Genomic DNA, 16,957 nt, shown 5'->3' on the forward strand with positions numbered 1-16,957 from the left:
GGAGACATTGATGTATCTTTTAAAAGTTTGGTTTAGTTTAGGGCTGCAGAAATATGGAATAGCCTGAGACCCAGGGTTATTGCAAGCACATCAGTGATGTCATTTGGCACTGTCCTTTCTAAAAGTGGAGAATTAAGGGCTAGGAAAAAAACAATATTAGAAAAAAAAATAATCCTGAAGTGTTGATATTACTGGTGACACTTGAAATGGGAAGTTAAAAACAAACCCAAAGAGTTTATATGAGGGAGTAGTTTGCCCATCTTTGCTTAAAAAAGCAGCTCAACAAAACAACAAACCACAAGTGTGTGCACACACACGCGCGCACACACACACACACACCCCAATCCACCAAAAAACTCCCCACAAAATGTATTTCAGGGGTGCTATTCAGCCAGTTGCAAGGCAAGTGATTCTGAGAGAGGCATAACAGTCTGGAGTGGTGTGGCAGCTTCAGCGCTGAAAGCTGTTCACGCTTTAGTGATACTGAGTTTAAATTGGCTGCAGTCAAAAGGAGGATGTAAATGCTGCGAGAACACTTCTGCAAAACGATTACGCTACGGATGAGTGTTTGTCAGAGAGTGTGTTCTTTGATCTGGGTTGGGCCCCCTCCAAGAAAAGAAGGAAAATCACGTTTATAATAAGTAAATAAGGTCTTGATTATTTTTTTTTTTAAAGGAAGTCAATTGTGTTGAGTTGTGAGATACGCACAACTACTAGGAACCAGTCTGAGATAACTGACTGTTTTCAGTTTGGTTACTGATAAGCTAATATTGAAAGCTAATGAAGAAACGACTTCTATTAAGACAAATGCATGGTTTTGTTTTTTCATGATGTAGAGAGCTATGTTTTGCAGATAACAGTATGAAGTGTTAGATTTCCCCCCAACTGTTTTACTAAGTAAACTGGGAAGCGAGGATTAATTCTGACAACTCTTGTGATTATTATTGCTGCTACAATTCTATTATGTTTTTTCAAGTGATAAAATCCTTGTTTTGAAGTAGTCCTGCTGGAGGAAGGAGTACATGCACAGAACAAAGCCAGTTGTGCAACTTTTTCTTTTTTTTTAATAATTTTATTTCTTTGCTACTAAGGGAAAAAATCCGTTGCTTTCAGGACCAAAGGCTAAGATTTATTTAAGTACTTTGAAAACACAAGGAATCATGATTTGAGTATAGTAGATGAAGGTGGTTAAGACAGAACATTTTTACATTCCTGCCAACAGTAAATGTTTCAGTTCTGTGTGTTGGAGGAGGACGTGTGTATGCACTTGCATCATAATTTGTGAGCCGTTAATAAACAAGGTGACTGTTAAGCAACCTCTAATAAGTATTTTTAAATTGCCAAACCTGAATAAACTGGAGCCTAGGCAAATTGGCAGGGAAGATCTGTGGCCTGCTCTTGAATTTCTTATTCTTGGAGTATGGGGGGAATTCCAGGCAAATGTAAGTGTGCAGCTGGTACAGTAGCTGGAGATTACAAATGGGAGGATTTTGGTAGTAGCAACGCAGTATACTTAAGAGTCTTGACTCAAATAATGGAAAACTGCTTCAAGCTAGTGAGGGAGGTGATGTTGTCATCTGGAGAGGGGGGAAAAAGGTCACATCAAACAAATCTAATCTTATTCTCTGATAAAGGGCGGTCTTTTGGTGCTACTTATATCATATCAATGTTTTAGGAAGGGTGGTAAAAGCAACTTATAAGGAAGTGTTAAAAAAAAAAAAAGAAAAAAAAAGGCAAGCTTTCAGTGCTAGAGAATTCTTCATGTAACAGAAAGAGGAGAAATAGCTTATCAAAAAGGAGATTGTGGACTGTGACCAGTACTCTGTGGCAGCACGTGTGCCCATGTGCCAGCCTGGGAAGAAATTAGCTGGTGCTTAGCTTAGCCACTAGGTTTTATCTGTTAAAGAAACTCAAAATAAGAATGAATGACTTGAAACTTAAGCTAAACAATTTCAGGTTAAAAGTAGACCATGCACCTTTAATTGGGAAGATAAGTGGCGAGACAAAATATTGATGGAAGTGGTAGGTTCTCCAGATCTTGATGTCAAAGCAAGATGGACTTGGATAAAGAAATACTTTAGTAAATATAAATTGCAGAGCTTCCTGTAGATGTGACTGTAGAATTCAGTATCCTGGGAAAATTATTTCATACTTAGAGGTCCAGTGGTCCTTTTCCTTAAAACTTCCTGAAACAGTATGATTTTTTTTCCTCCAATATCACCAGTCATTAAAGCGTTTTATTAGAGTATTTATTTTGTCTCTAAAAAAACCCCAACCGCACCAAAAAACAACCAAGAAAACACCAACTGTTTGTGGTTGTCTGTGGAAATACCTGGGGGAAGGAAAATGAGTATTTTAGGTAGAAGAGTCTTAAGAACTGTATTCTTCCTCATTAGGTAATATCCATTGCGTAATTATATAGGAAAGAATTAAGTTCTCCAGACAAGAGTTACTTTGCTGCTGGCCTGTTGACACTGGTATGGCCATCTTCCATCTTCTTAGTCCCTCTGGCTGCTGTGCAGGCAGGCCTTTCTTCTTTCTGCTTCTCGCACCCTCGCAGATGTCTTGTCACATACTGCAGGCTGCCTGCTGGCTTTCATACCGTGCCTTTTTAAAGTTATTTGCAGTTCAGCTCCTGCTTTGGGGTCATTTAGGGATGCTAGTTGTCTTTGCCTAATTTGATAACGGTGGTGTTGGTGGTGTTGGAAGTTCTCGGTGCATGATGTCCTAGAAATAAGTGGCAATCAAGTTGGACTACAACGTTTCCTTAGGTTATCTTGTCTGTGCAAGAATCTTCTTGTGTTTTGAGCGTCTAAACTTTTATTAAACTTGTTCCGTTCTGTGCATTAGGCCAATTTTGCACTGAAGACGTTGATGAGTGTCAGCTCCAGCCCAACGCTTGTCAGAATGGAGGTACCTGCACCAACCACAACGGAGGCTATGCCTGTGTCTGTGTCAATGGTTGGAGTGGGGACGACTGCAGCAAGAACATTGATGATTGCTTCACTGCCTCCTGTGCTAATGGATCTACTTGCATTGATCGAGTGGCTTCTTTTTCATGCATTTGCCCAGAAGGAAAGGCAGGTAAGGACAGAAAACTTGCATAGGTCTAACACTTAACGAAAGATACTTCCTGAAATTTATACGTTTGCTTAAAGTGGTGTGTTTATTTTACACACTTTGTGACCAAAGCAGGAAGAACAAAAGGAAACATGTGCTGTCCACGAGCAAAGACCTTTTAAACCTCTGTAGTTTGGAACAAAGAAGTATTTGTATTAGGCTGGAAGACAAACTTACTACAGTTCAGATTGCAGGGAAAACTGGTCTTTTTCTAGCGCTTAGCAGGACCTGTATTTGCCTGAGAAGTGCATGAGGGTGACTTGCTCTGTGGCACTTACGGTAATTGTACTTCAAAGTCTAGAAGGCAAATTTAGATATTTTTGCGTGAGTGAGGATGTCTTTACTGGCATAGTGGAAAATTTGCTGTTGTAGGGTAGGTAAAAACATGAAGGTCTCCTAACTACTACCCGGAAATACAAGTGATCAGCATGTCTGAAATAAGAAAGTGAGCTTCGTGTGCACCTGTGTTTTGAGCTGTCAGGAAAATCATCATGCTGGTTAGGGAGAGAGCTAGTTAACTGCTCCAAGGAGGAGATTTTGTTAATGATAAGCCCTTATACCACTCCAGAAGTCCTGGAGACATCTCTGAATTCACAGGATCTATATTTACATGTAATGTTTTATAAGCATGTGGTAGGCTACCACAGGGTTTTATTTCATGTGTTGAAACCTATTAGAAATTGTTCAAGCTTTTGGCTGTGGAAGTCTCTATTTGAAATATCGGGATTGAGAACTTGATTGTGTAACATACAGTCTGACTGCTATATCTCACTTTTTTGAATGAACTCTTGTACGCTTCCCTAGGTCTTCTGTGCCACTTGGATGATGCATGCGTTAGCAATCCGTGCCAGAAGGGTGCTCTGTGTGATACCAATCCTGTGAATGGGCACTACATCTGCACCTGCCCTCAAGGCCATAAGGGAGCAGACTGCACTGAGGATGTGGATGAATGTGCAATGGGTGAGTTTCTATTTGCGAGTACGTGAACAGGGAGTTGGGTCATTTGCAAGGGGGGCAAGAATACACATTTTACCCTAGCTTCTCAACATAAGTACGACTCCTTTCCTGCTCTCCCCCTTCTGTTTCATTGTCTTTAGATGAGTTTTAAATCATGTGTGAGACTGGGGTCAAAGGGCTGAGTCAGAATAGCTGTCCGTGTTTGAACTGTCTGCCTTTGCAATATGAAAAGCAGCGAGATGCTTAACCATTCTTCATTGTGCAGGCAGGCTTCAGCATTGTGCGAGGACGTGATAATTAAGCTGACCCTTAGAACTGTAGAGTACAATGACAGTACTGCAGTTTGTGTGGGAGTTGTAGCAGCTCCTGCCTTGGTAGAAATACATCAAGGCTGTTTGACAGCCAGAGTATGGCTGGATCTTTTGAGTGCCTTCTGAGACTCGTGACCACGTGGGCTTTTAAAGCGGTAGTTCTCTGATATCATGCTGTTGTGTTGGTTTGGGGGTTAGCTGGACTCTCACGGACTTGGTTATAGTTTTGTGAGTGCTAGTTCATGCTTCTAGAGTGTCATGCATGAAGGTAATACCTAACCAGCACTTGTGGAAGTATTGGAAAAAAGACTTCAGTCTGCCTTCGACAAGGGTGCCATTCCTTTTTGAAAACACAAGAAAGACTAGTTTGGTTGTTTTGTGGCTGACAAGATGCTGCCACAGCCTCAGGAGTGAAGTAAATGTAAAAGAAGATCTAAAGATAAGACCTTGAAAGCATCAGTAATTCTCTTAATTCCTACCACTTCATACTCTCTTCTTAAGAGCTGTCATTAGTAATATGGACCAGAGTTGCTCCTTTGGTCCGTTAGTAATTACAGCAATCTTTCTTTTTGGCTCTATAGAGGCAAGTAACTGCCACGTGTTTTCTTCAATCATAGTAGCCTTTCCTCAGAAGGATGAACAGTCTTTCCCCAGTGTTACTTGCTAGAAAGGAATGACCACTGGAAAAGACCATGATTAATCAAGAATGCTGTGGCTTTCCTACTCCAAGGACAGGTTTTGACACACACACGTGTATATTTCTCTTGCAGCAAACAGCAATCCATGTGAACATGCTGGGAAATGCGTAAACACAGAAGGCTCTTTCCATTGTGAGTGTTTGAAGGGCTACACAGGACCACGCTGTGAAATGGACATCAATGAATGCCATTCAAATCCTTGCCAAAACGATGCCACCTGCCTGGATAAAATCGGAGGATTCACGTGTCTCTGCATGCCAGGTGAGGGGAGTTTCTGACAAAGGTGGTGTTTCCAGCAAAGGAAAAATTCAGAAGGCAAAGCGCAGGGAGGGTTGCCAGCTCTGCTGAGGTGGAACACAAAATTGCAAAGGGGTGAGGCTAAATGAAATGGTGAGAGAGAACTTGCTGTGGTGGCACCAGCCAGGAGGACTTGGCATTTGATGGGGGGAGGGAGAGAGCAATTAGGGGACTGAGAAGGAAACCAATCTCTACATCGGCAAAGGAAGTTAGCAGTCTGAGCTGGAGTGTATGTTAACATATTTGTTACTTTACCTGGTAAAGTGCACGTGCAGAAACTTATGTTTGTGAAAGCAAAGCAGGTGCAAACTGTAAAAGAGTGACTGAATTTTGAGATATGTATATGGCGATTTGGGGTTATAGTGTTTGGGTTTTTTCTCTGCTTAAAATACCCAAAATGATGTAAGCTCCCGTTGACCTGAGGAAATAACTGTAAAAAAAGTTACTTGATTGACATTGTGCTTGTGAGACTTATGTGTCCAGCATACCAACGACGTACGTAGTCTGCTATTTTGCTTTCTGATTTAAAGTGGTTAAAAAGAAAAGTGTGCAAGTTGCCAGTTGCGCAGTTTTATAAAGTATAATGAAGGAATTGTGACCCCTGCAGGTCATCAGTTTATACCATGAAGATTAGAATGAGTTTTTATTAATATCTAATCTGTTTTGAGAGATGGAACTCTAGTCCCAAGTATTTTACCCTTCTTCAAGTTTTTCTTTTACTCTGTCATTAGCTAAAAAGCCTTGAGCTAAAATTATCTGCTGTGTTTGTTTCTTTATCCTTTACCTTATATTGGTGCACACCTAAATATATTGATATTTTCCAAAGTGTTAAAACATAACCCCTTCTTATCAAGTGGAAGAAAACATTAGATGTGAATTCCGCACAAACTTCTCCTGATACGGCTGATTAAGTGAGCATGTTCAGCAATGGGGAAAAAGACACGTTCAGCATCCCTTTGTATAGTCTTACCTTGTAGGTTCTGTACAAAATGCAAACTTGCAATGAAACTAGGCTTAGAGTTTCAGCACTGGTATAAGAGGCAGTTACCCTTTCAAGGGCACTTTCTAAGGCCTTTGGTCACCATTTATTTATTTATTTTTTAAACAGGTTTTAAAGGTGTTCACTGTGAAGAAGATATTGATGAGTGTCTAAGTAATCCCTGTGTGAACAATGGAGAGTGTCTCGATAAAGTCAACCGCTTCCTCTGTGTCTGTCCTCCTGGTAAGTGCTTATTTCTGGAAGCTTTTCCTGCTTCACCTTACCAAGAACTGCATAGATAACCTAGTGACAGATTGTGGTTGGTATGTTTCCTGTGAGTTTCTGTCGTCTTAGTGTGGCATCTGTTTGGGTGAGTGAGTTGCAATAGCTGGTAAGTGAGAATAGCCGTGTATTGGTTGCAGTAGGATTGTGCCTGTAACTGAATGTAAGTGTTGAGAAACATGAAGGGTAGTTGGCAGCATGAACTTCTGTTATTGTGTATATCGTAGCGAGATATAGAGTAATTCCAAATACGTTTTAAAAATCAGAGCCTCTGCATGCTTTTTGTCTCTTTCTTAGGTTTTTAGGCAGAAGCCATTTTTGCATCAATATAGATTGTTGCTTGCATGAGGAGGGAGGTGGGTTTGGTCTCCACATTAGAAAAGAAGGATAAATGCTGAGCTGAGGGATCTGTGTTAGCTATAGGGTAAACATCACTTGTTTTCCTGATGGCTTACAAAAATTTGCATTCAGAATATACTTGACAAAAGCCTGCTCTGCATCCCTTCTTATTGACTAATGATGTTCTGGCTCCTCCTTTGGTTCCTTCCTCCAAGAAACATTCCTGGAGTTTTTTATTTTTTTCTTGAATTGTCTGAGGATCTGCATCATCTGACATAATCTGTTGATAGTTCGTTAACTATTTCAAGAAGTATATTGAAAGATACAGTGCTGTATTGCACCACATTCCACACTGCTGTAGTAATTCTAGTCTGAAGGCTCTAGTGATGTATGCATTACTGTTTCATTTTAAGTTACTTGCTTTGATTACTTAAAAGTTTTTATTGGTGGCCTCTCAGTTTTATAGACAGGCACACTGTCCAGTGGTGGACACCACTGCTCCCCCTGCTTTATTTCTGTCTGACTTGGCCATCTCAGTTTTCAAGCTGAGGCTCCTTTGACCTGGAGGATAGAAACTATGTTTTGACTGGTGGTTTGGAGGAGGAACCAATCCACCCAGGGTGTGGTGCGTGTGCTTAATGATGCAATTGAGTTTAGATTTACTGAACTTATATTTGGGTGGTTTTCACGATTTGCTAATAAATATTCCTGACAGTGCAGCTGTTTAGATTAACTACTTCAAATTACTTCTGGATTTTCATCTTTTTTCTGCCTTTCAGGATTCAGTGGTGCCGTGTGTCAGATTGATATAGATGACTGCTCCAGCACACCGTGTCTCAATGGAGCCAAATGTATTGACCATCCCAATGGCTATGAGTGCCAGTGCGCCACAGGTTAGTCTTGTGTTCAGAGCCCCTGGACTGGAGATCACATGTAACCTAAATACATAAATGGGTGGTCAAAGAAGTGTCAGCATTCTTTCTTTCTTTCTCTGAAATACTGCTTGTTTGTTGCGAAGCTTTGTCTACTCCTTTGCAGCAGAGAGTAGCATTTAAGTACAGAAAGCACTTCAGTTGTGACAGCAGTAAGTTCCGGCCTCCCTCTTTCAGCCCCATCTCTTGCTTCCCAGAAGGTGACAGCTTCTTCTGTATTGATTATGGAATCCACGAGTGGAAAAACAGCAGTGTAAAGCCTTTTATCATGTGCCTTACCTTTCTTTCTTCCAAGTCAGATTATATAGCATACGGTTGAAGAACCAGAGGTGGAAAGAGCAGTACTACTGTGTATTCTGATTTCTGTTGCGTCAGGTTATTTTATGTCAGAAGTGGAAGATTGCAATGCAGTAAAAAATTTTGCCCGCTGGAAGAAATACCAGAGAGTAGCTGCCTGCCAGAATGTAGTTAAAACGATTTGTCAAGCATCATACCGAAATTTTGACAGAGCTGTGGATGGAACTGAGGTGGTTTTTTTGAATGCACTGAATTCCTTTACTGGTTGGTTAATTACACACCTAGGAGCATCAGGTTTAATTATGGTATTTTCTTATCTTCAGCCCTCTAGGTGTGATGTAGGTAAATTTTATTTTAATTTTTATATCTGGTCAAATAAGAGGGTATGGGCAGTTCAGAGCCTCAGTAAGGAATGACTTTTGGTTGCTTTCAGTTAGTGGTGCCTGATGCATCGCTCATGATCCAGATTCAGACATGGAACGCACTGGCTTTAGCTCTTCCATTAGGGAGGAGGCTGAACAATTCCCAGAGCCACCTTTGTCCCAGAAATGTGCTGTTAGGTGTTGGATAGACTTATGTGCAATTTTTCTCATTTTGAATTATTCCAGTAATCAAATTGTTAAGGCAAATTCCACTTTACTAATTTATTCTGCACTGTACAGAATATAGTAGAGATTAGGCTAAAAATTCCTTCCCAATCTTTTCACACACCTTCTCTGCCTTCCCCAAAGTGCATGAAGAAACAATGAATTTGTTGGAAGTAGGGGAATGCAGTAGTTCTAATCAGAAGAGGAATAATTTTTGTTGTCACAATTCTCCTTTTGATTGCTGCATGTGGCAGAATAAGCTGACACTTGCAAAAAGAAGAAAAAGCTCAAATCTTCACCAAACTTGGACACTGTCTTAGAAAGACTGTCTTAGAAAGTCTGTCTCAAGCTGATGCGTGGTCTGGTTGCTTTCATTCACCAGGAGTGCAGAGCTTATCCGAACTAGGAGGGTTTTGGGTCATGTAGCGGAGGACAATGTGGAGAGGTGCGCCTTGAAAAGCGTGTTCTGAATTTGGGCACTAAACCACCTCAGTACAGAAATCCTAGGTCTCCCACATGAGGAAGGAAGACTACTGCTTGCATGAAGGCACATGATGTGTGGAGCATTTTCAAGGAACGGGCTGAAAGCAACCAAATGTATGTTACTGAAGCAGCAGCTCTTAGTAAAATCCTTGGTTAGTACTTTGGCTGAAAATGGCAGAGGGACTCTGTACTAGGGCTTTTTTCCGTCATGTCTGAGGGATTCTTATATTCTATATTCAAGTGGGGTTTTTTTAGTCTATAACTCTTGTCTTCAAAAAGGGAAATCGTATCTCAGTGAGGTATGTTCAGTTGGGAGATTGAGAAATATATCTGGTCTTTAAGTGGTTCAGTTGAGCTACAATAGGAGGCGTGGTAGTAATTTTTTGAGCAAATGTATGCTAAGTATCGTATTTAATATTGACAGCCTTCTATAAGACTGAAATGTGGAATTCATCATTGGGACAGAACAGTTACTGGAAAATAATGTTTGAGTATGTTCTTGCTCTGTTAATCTCATTATGAATGATAGGTGTTCCCTGAATGGTAATCACCAGCTGCCAAAGTGATTGAAAAACTGCAAAATGTTTGGCCAAATGCTGTACAGATAGCTCTATTTACTGCTTGCTTTTTGTCTTTTCTTTCCCTTCTGGCATTATTCCACTTCTCCTTCCCAGCGGTAGATCATGGCTTTTCTTTTCTTGAGTTGTCTTAGGTCTTTCCTCTTTTCTTTGCCTTTCTCCTCTTCTTTTTTTTTTTTTACCTTCCCACTGTTCGCCCTCTTATCGGTTTGTTTTTCTTCCTTCCCTAACATCTTTTTATATCCATCTCTCTAACTAGCTTCCCTTCCCTCTCCCCACCTACTTCCACACCCATTCATCCATGCATACGTTCGCAGAACTTGGAAATGTTAGCCGTCACCTGGTATGTTTGACCAGAGAAATAACCACAAACCTGTATGAAAAATGGGGAGCCTGTTATCCACTTATAACACTCAGGTGAGAATTGCTCTTCAGCTGTTGAAATTCCCTGCAGCTTGGTTTATATCCATCTCCAGTTGGTGTCTGAAATTTGAAGTTCTGCCTTCCTGATCTCCAGCTGCTGGAAGGCAGCGTGAGCTGTTGCTCCAAAACGTCATCTCTGAAATCCAGTTATTTAAAATTGTCCCTGTTTGATACAGTTCTGTTCCATCGTGGAAAACAGGGCTCTTGAGGGAGTCTTTTGCTGCTCTGAGCTTCCTGAACCATTGTTTTAGCCCTTCTGGTGAATAGATTCTGCCCTCCTCTGTTGCTCAGGATGTTTCCCAGCTGAAGCAGAATGAAACAGGCCAAATTGCTGCTTGTTTCATTGCTCCTAACTGAAGAGGTTGCATGCCGTCTTTCTTAAATTTGCAGTTGGTGTTTGACTGGAGTTACCGAAAGGTTTCCCCAAAAATGCAGAAGCTTTGACATGAGCCAAGGGAGTTCCCTTGGGAAGGTTTCTGCAGCATCTTCGCAGTAATTTCTCATACTAAAAAAGTCAACCCCTTGGTATTGTGTAGAGGAAATAATGACAGAAGAGTGCCTTCAGATAGTTTATACTGATGGGAGTAAATATTTCTCATGGAGATTTACATGTTTCCTCTCACTGCTACTGTTCTGAATAAACTGAAGGTAACCACTTCCAATGCCAGGATTCTCCATGCAAGATATTGTTCTGTAATGCTGTGAGCAGCCGAAGAGGGTTGTTTTCCAGGGCTGGAAAACGGGCAGCAGTTGAGATGTCCAGTTACCTTTTGTGCTGTCTGCCACTTTGTTGATTCTTAGTATGACTCTGCCTATGTTTGGATTATATTCACTGCAGCATCGTACTACCAGTTAACTTCTTAATTACTCCTGTTCATCATTTTTCCTTAGGTTTTACTGGCCTTCTGTGCGAGGAGAACATCAACAACTGTGATCCTGATCCTTGCCACCATGGGGAATGTCAAGATGGAATTGATTCATACACATGTATATGCAATCCTGGCTACATGGGTGCCATATGCAGTGAGCAGATAGACGAATGCCACAGCAATCCTTGCCTCCATCAAGGGCGCTGCATTGATTTGGTGAATGGCTACCAGTGCAACTGTTTGCTTGGCACTTCAGGTACATAAGGCACAGGTGGAAGGATTGGATTCTAACACAATTCAAGCACTTAATTATTTCTTATGTGTGCTCTGGTGTGTGCTAAATTTGCATACAGAGATAAGCTTATGGTATGAGAGTATCATTTTCACATTACTTTTCCGTGCTGAATTTTCCTGTGTTTGTGTGGTTTGCCCAACCCTCACTGGTACTTCAGCTGGTCGTGGAATAATTTACCTCCTCTTTACTTCCGAAATTCAAGCATGCAGAAAAAAATAGGCATGGTGGTTCAAAAAGGTTTATTCTTTTGTTTAAACGTTTAGTACAAGTTCAGGGTCATATTCATTCAGCACCTATGTGACATTCCTTGGTGTCACAGTGCTTTGGCATCATCACTTGTTTGAGTTGCACCGATGCACATGTAACTTCAAAGCAGGTGGGGTTCTTAATTTGGCTATTTCTGGGAAATTGTTTTGGTCTCTTCCTTGTAAGGTGTGGCCTCCTTATTCCTCTAAATTTTTTTTCAGGAGTGAACTGTGAAAATAACTTTGATGACTGTGCAAGTAACCCATGCGTTCACGGGGACTGTATTGATGGCATTAATCGCTACAATTGTGCTTGCAAACCTGGATTTACAGGTAAAGTCAGCTACCCGATAGCTTTGAGTTGTTTTGAAGGTAGTTATCCGGGTAGCTGAGGAAGCTGTTCTTTGCATACTGACTGCAAGGGATTCAGTTACTATCTCGATAAATCCTTCTAATCTTTGAATCTCAGCATCTTGCATTACAGCAAGTTTTACCAAGCAGAAAAATGGCCTAATCTGTGCTGTGAAATGCCATTCTTGTTAGGTAATTACATCCAATCCATGGTTCTTGGTTTTATAACAAATAAAACCATGTGACTTCGGTTTATTATTTACAGCTTCTTTCCAGGGACAGAGAGGTTGTGGACAATATAGAGAGGTGTTTGATTAGAGAGTACCTTGGGCTTTGACCATGAACAGTATTTCTCTTTCCGTGAAAGCAAAGCATTAACTCAGTGTTCTAGTAAGTTGCTCTCTACTCTGAAGTCTCTGACTGAACTACCTGCTTTTTCTAGTACTTCTTTTTCATAGTGTGGTCTGTTCTGTTTCCTTTTTAAATTATAAAGAATTACCTAACACAGTAAAAGTAGAGCTGAAAGAAGAAGGTTTTGTGCACTTTTGGATCCGTGCTTAGAACTGTAGATCTACATCAGGACTATTTCTGATGACTAAAGCACATCTCAACACTGTTTATAATGGACTTAATATGTTTTGAACCATGTAGGGTAATATGCTCATAAAATAATTGTTGTAAGGCAGTTGGTACTGTTTATAACTGTTTTCTCATCACGTTTGTTACTGTTTATTACTGAATGATTCCAATTAGAATTGATCTGAAATGCATTAGAAATAGCACTAAGAGGTTTCATATGTCTTGTGCTTTTCTCTTGGCGTCTTTCTAAACTTCTGACGCTCCTTCCTTCCTTCCTTTGGCTCTGGCATGGTGGTACTCTTTAGTCCCCAGGAAAGGAAGAGGCATGATCCTGATCACTGTTGCCTTTCCGTCTTCTTTATTGCTGGCCTACCATATTTGTTATCCTACTGGACTTCTTACTGTTATGCTGTTAAAATAATTCAGTAATATGATGAATTGGCATATTCCAGTATTTAAAGAGCTGGCTTGCATGGGGTCTCATTACTTTGTCCTTTCCTTATGTTAAAAATGCTTTCAACTTACTGCAACATTCTGTTTAGCTTTCCAGCCTCACAAGATCTTACGGTCACTACTTCAAGGATCTTGCAGTCGTAATCAGAGGCAGGCAAAACAGGAAATGGTGTTTTTTAGAGTCCCTTTTGCGCAATAAACCACAAGAACTATATTTACTGCAGACAGTTTGGCAGTATTGGTTGTTCAAAGGGTAGGTACTTTCAAAGCAGAAGAGCAGGGCTATGACAAGCGGACCTCAAGAGGTTTGTTCCAAGCATGATACCGTTGAGTGATTTTTTGCCTTCCTAATGAATATTAACTGGTGATTTTTAGTGGAATTCTGTTGAGATTCTTGAATGGTTTGTAAATACTTGTTGAGTGTAAGTGCTGTTTTCCAGGCACAGAAAAGTGCTGCATCTTTCAAAAATGCTTCTCTTGACTTCACTTAAAGCACGGAGGCATGCAAGCTCTGTCCCGCTGCATTGACTTTGCTGAGTTGTGTCTCAATGTGTGTTCTTGCAGACATGCAAAGCAACTGCTCTTACAAGAAATACTACTTAATAAGTATTGGATTTTTTTTCTAGGCCCACGTTGTAGCGTAGACATTGATGAATGCACATCCAGCCCCTGTCACAATGGTGGAACGTGTATAAATGAAGTCAATGGCTTTCGGTGTGTATGTCCTGAAGGTTACCATCATCCTCACTGTCAGTCACAGGCAGATGGCTGTCTTAGTAATCCCTGTGTACATGGCAACTGCACACATATTACTAGTGGGTAAGTACTTATTGTCACATTAAACTTACCTGCTGCCTTCTGTACTTTTTTTTTTTCTTGCTTTGCCTGCAGTTCCATCTTGACTTGAGGTTTGTGATTTTTCTTTAATTTCTGAAATTGAGATCCAAACTTAGTCTGCTACCCATGATGTAATCACTGGAAGGTGTAGACCTTTAGTCACCAGCTGCGGTCTGCGCTCTTTCAACATAGGTTTTTCTGACCTGCATTGTATTCTTTGCTGTCTTTGCATGGGCATGTAGCACAGGGTGGACTGCCACCGTCTAACAGGGAGGGTTTGGCAATTCAAGTGAGTAGAGCGAATGCAATTATAATAAAGAAATGATTCCAAATTGAATCTTTGGGGAGCAGCAGCTACCTATTCCATCAAACTCTAAAACGTTGAGTGTGGAGACTTTGTTGGCTAGTGCTGTTCTTGCTACCCAAATACTGTATTAAGGAACAGGCAGACAACTTTTGACACTAGAACATAGAACAATACTTGGCTTAGAACAGTTTGTCCAAGGCTGAGATTTCGTCAGCTTTAGTCGCACTGTTGCATGCCTGAGAGAAAAAAGGGACGGCTATTTTGATGGCAGTAGTAGCTTCTGAATCTTCCCATCCAAATGGGAACAGAATGCTGATTTCAGGAGCCCTGAATCAGACCTCTTTTTGGTAGTAGTAAGTCTGGGAGGGCAGGGCCTGTGGAGACAACAGGTTTGGGGAGGTAGGACTTGTGTTTGTGAAACTTCCCAACTGGGAAGCAATGGGATAGCAATGCCTCCCAGATGCGTGCTGCGTCCTGGAAAGTGTTGTCAGCACTTGGGCAAGGAAGTGATTTACCGCTGCGGGTAGTTCTGTAGGGCAGGATTCAGCACTTTCCCTGGAGCTGGCAGGAAGGCTGCCTTTTTTTGCTAATTCAGACTCTGTGTAAGCTTGGAAAACAAATGTTTTGGTTCATCTTGTCTATCTTCTGTCACCTGCATTCATATTTGTGCCCATGTACACCTTACGCTTGATGCCAGATAAAATAAGTCTTGTTCGCATGACAGGGAGGGAGGGAGGGAGGCCAGTGTGTATGTTGTGTGGCCTGAGTCCAGGGTGATTCACCAAGTCCTTGCTTCTACGACATATGGGTGGAGTACTGCTCTACTTCAGATTTTGAAACACGATGGAGAATATTGCTCCTGCTCCCAGCCAGCTGTTTTCATTTGTAACCACTACTTTGTATTAAATCAGTCTAGTTATCTTTGCAACCTATTGTTCCCCTCCACTCTTTAAAATCTTTTTTTCTGCCTTTGTTTAAATGTGTTGAGAGGTCTTATCAAAGCAGAAACATATTGCTGGTTGACTGAGCGCTTTGTGAAAACTGTAACAGAGGGAAGTGTGGTTTTAAGGGAGGGTTTATTTTCAGTATTTTCAAAACTATACAGCTGGGGTAAGCAGTCTAAACATAACTTAGGACTCTCCTAAAGAGAGGTCTTCTGGTTTTTCTCTCCAAAACTAATCCGGGAGAAACTGGCTAGTAGAAGAGTTATTTCACGATGCTCTAAAGTTGCTGCTGTTTTTGCCTTCAAAGGTACAAGTGTGTCTGCGATCCAGGCTGGATAGGAGATTTCTGTTCAACAGAAGGGAACGAATGTAAATCAAACCCATGCCAGAATGGAGGAACTTGTGAGGATCTGTTGAATGGATACAGATGTACCTGTAGGAAAGGATTCAAAGGTGAAAATTCAGAGAGGCGTTCCTGTTCTTTTCTTCCTTTCCACTTCATTGCACCCTTAGGGCCATTTTAATCTTTTCATTAAACTTCACGGCAATAAGACTCGAGTGGAAAAGCCATGGTTGTATGAAGTTAAATTGCAGTCAGTTCACGTAGACATGATGCAGCAGTAAAGTGCTTAGTAAGACCATATCTAAGCCTTGTTTGGACTTCTTAAGAAGTGTCCTGGTGGAGCTCGGCTTAATTTTTGTTGTAAGAAAGTTATATGGAGCTATATAAATGCACTGAGAATTGAAGGGGCATTAAACTCAGAATTACCATGGCTGCTGTCTGCTTGTACCCATGAGCCCATGAGAAGCACTCTGATCTCTGAGATTTTTCAAATATGGAAGTGCTGTCCAGTGCTATGTAGGATACCCATGCAAGTTGCAGTCTCTTATTTATTCTTCCAAGTAGCACCAAGCCCTTAGCAGCATACTCTCTTGTTTTTTCCCCTTCTGCTCTCCAGGTGTGAACTGCCAGGTAGTGGTTGCTCCTTGTTCCCCCGATCCTTGTGAGAACTCGGGAATTTGCCAAGAATCTCCTGACTCTGAAGGCTACACCTGCCAGTGTGCTCCTGGCTGGGAAGGTAATGTGGATGGGGAACGTACTGTACTTTCAATGCTGAGCTGTATTGGCATTCAGCCTTTTGACCATTGCCTTATGAGGGGTCTTACTTCTCGACTCTCCATGTTTCAGGGGAGAGATGTACAGTGGATATTGATGAATGCCTCTCCAAGCCCTGCAAAAATCATGCTCTGTGCCATAATATTCAAGGCAGTTACCTGTGTGAATGTCGCCCAGGCTTTACTGGAGGAGACTGTGACAGTAACATTGATGACTGCCTTTCAAGTGAGTATCAGTAGATTGTTCTGTGTTTTCCAGTTTTTCCTTGAAATAATTTTGCTGTACTATTGATGACTGCTATTTGACAGATACTGAAAAGTCTTTTATAATCTCTTACCAAAAAGAAAATAAACCCAGTCCTCAGCTTTGTAAGACTTGCATGTTTGAGGCAGTCAAAATCCATCGTGTTCAGCTGTTAGAAATGCGTTACAGTGTTTTAACTGATAGCAGTTGTTCCCAAATTCTTAATTTGAAAAGGTCCTTAGAGTTTACATACTTTAACAAGGAACACTGTTAAATGAAGAATTCTATTTGCCTGAAATTTTAATACACCAAGTTAAAGTAACACTGCAGGGCTTACCTGTATTTCAATGTTAAACTTGATTGAGGTGTGGTGGGAATCTGGGGTATAGCAGTCTTTCCTGAAATGTCTCTGTCTGACATTAATATTCTGGAAA

General features: G+C 41.0%; 1 protein-coding gene across 1 annotated transcript in view; it reads left to right on the plus strand.

Annotated features, from left to right (window-relative positions):
* Nucleotides 1-16,957, plus strand: part of NOTCH2 (notch 2) — a 99,831-nt gene that overhangs the window by 41,746 nt on the left and 41,128 nt on the right. The window contains 11 exon segments of the mRNA XM_009892893.1: nt 2,851-3,084; nt 3,925-4,080; nt 5,159-5,347; nt 6,492-6,605; nt 7,763-7,876; nt 11,175-11,408; nt 11,915-12,025; nt 13,702-13,894; nt 15,471-15,616; nt 16,123-16,242; nt 16,353-16,505. Coding sequence (XP_009891195.1) covers nt 2,851-3,084; nt 3,925-4,080; nt 5,159-5,347; nt 6,492-6,605; nt 7,763-7,876; nt 11,175-11,408; nt 11,915-12,025; nt 13,702-13,894; nt 15,471-15,616; nt 16,123-16,242; nt 16,353-16,505 — 1,764 coding nt within the window.

Source organism: Charadrius vociferus, unplaced genomic scaffold, assembly GCF_000708025.1.
Source record: "Charadrius vociferus isolate BGI_N301 unplaced genomic scaffold, ASM70802v2 scaffold39, whole genome shotgun sequence".
Lineage (NCBI taxonomy): Eukaryota > Metazoa > Chordata > Aves > Charadriiformes > Charadriidae > Charadrius > Charadrius vociferus.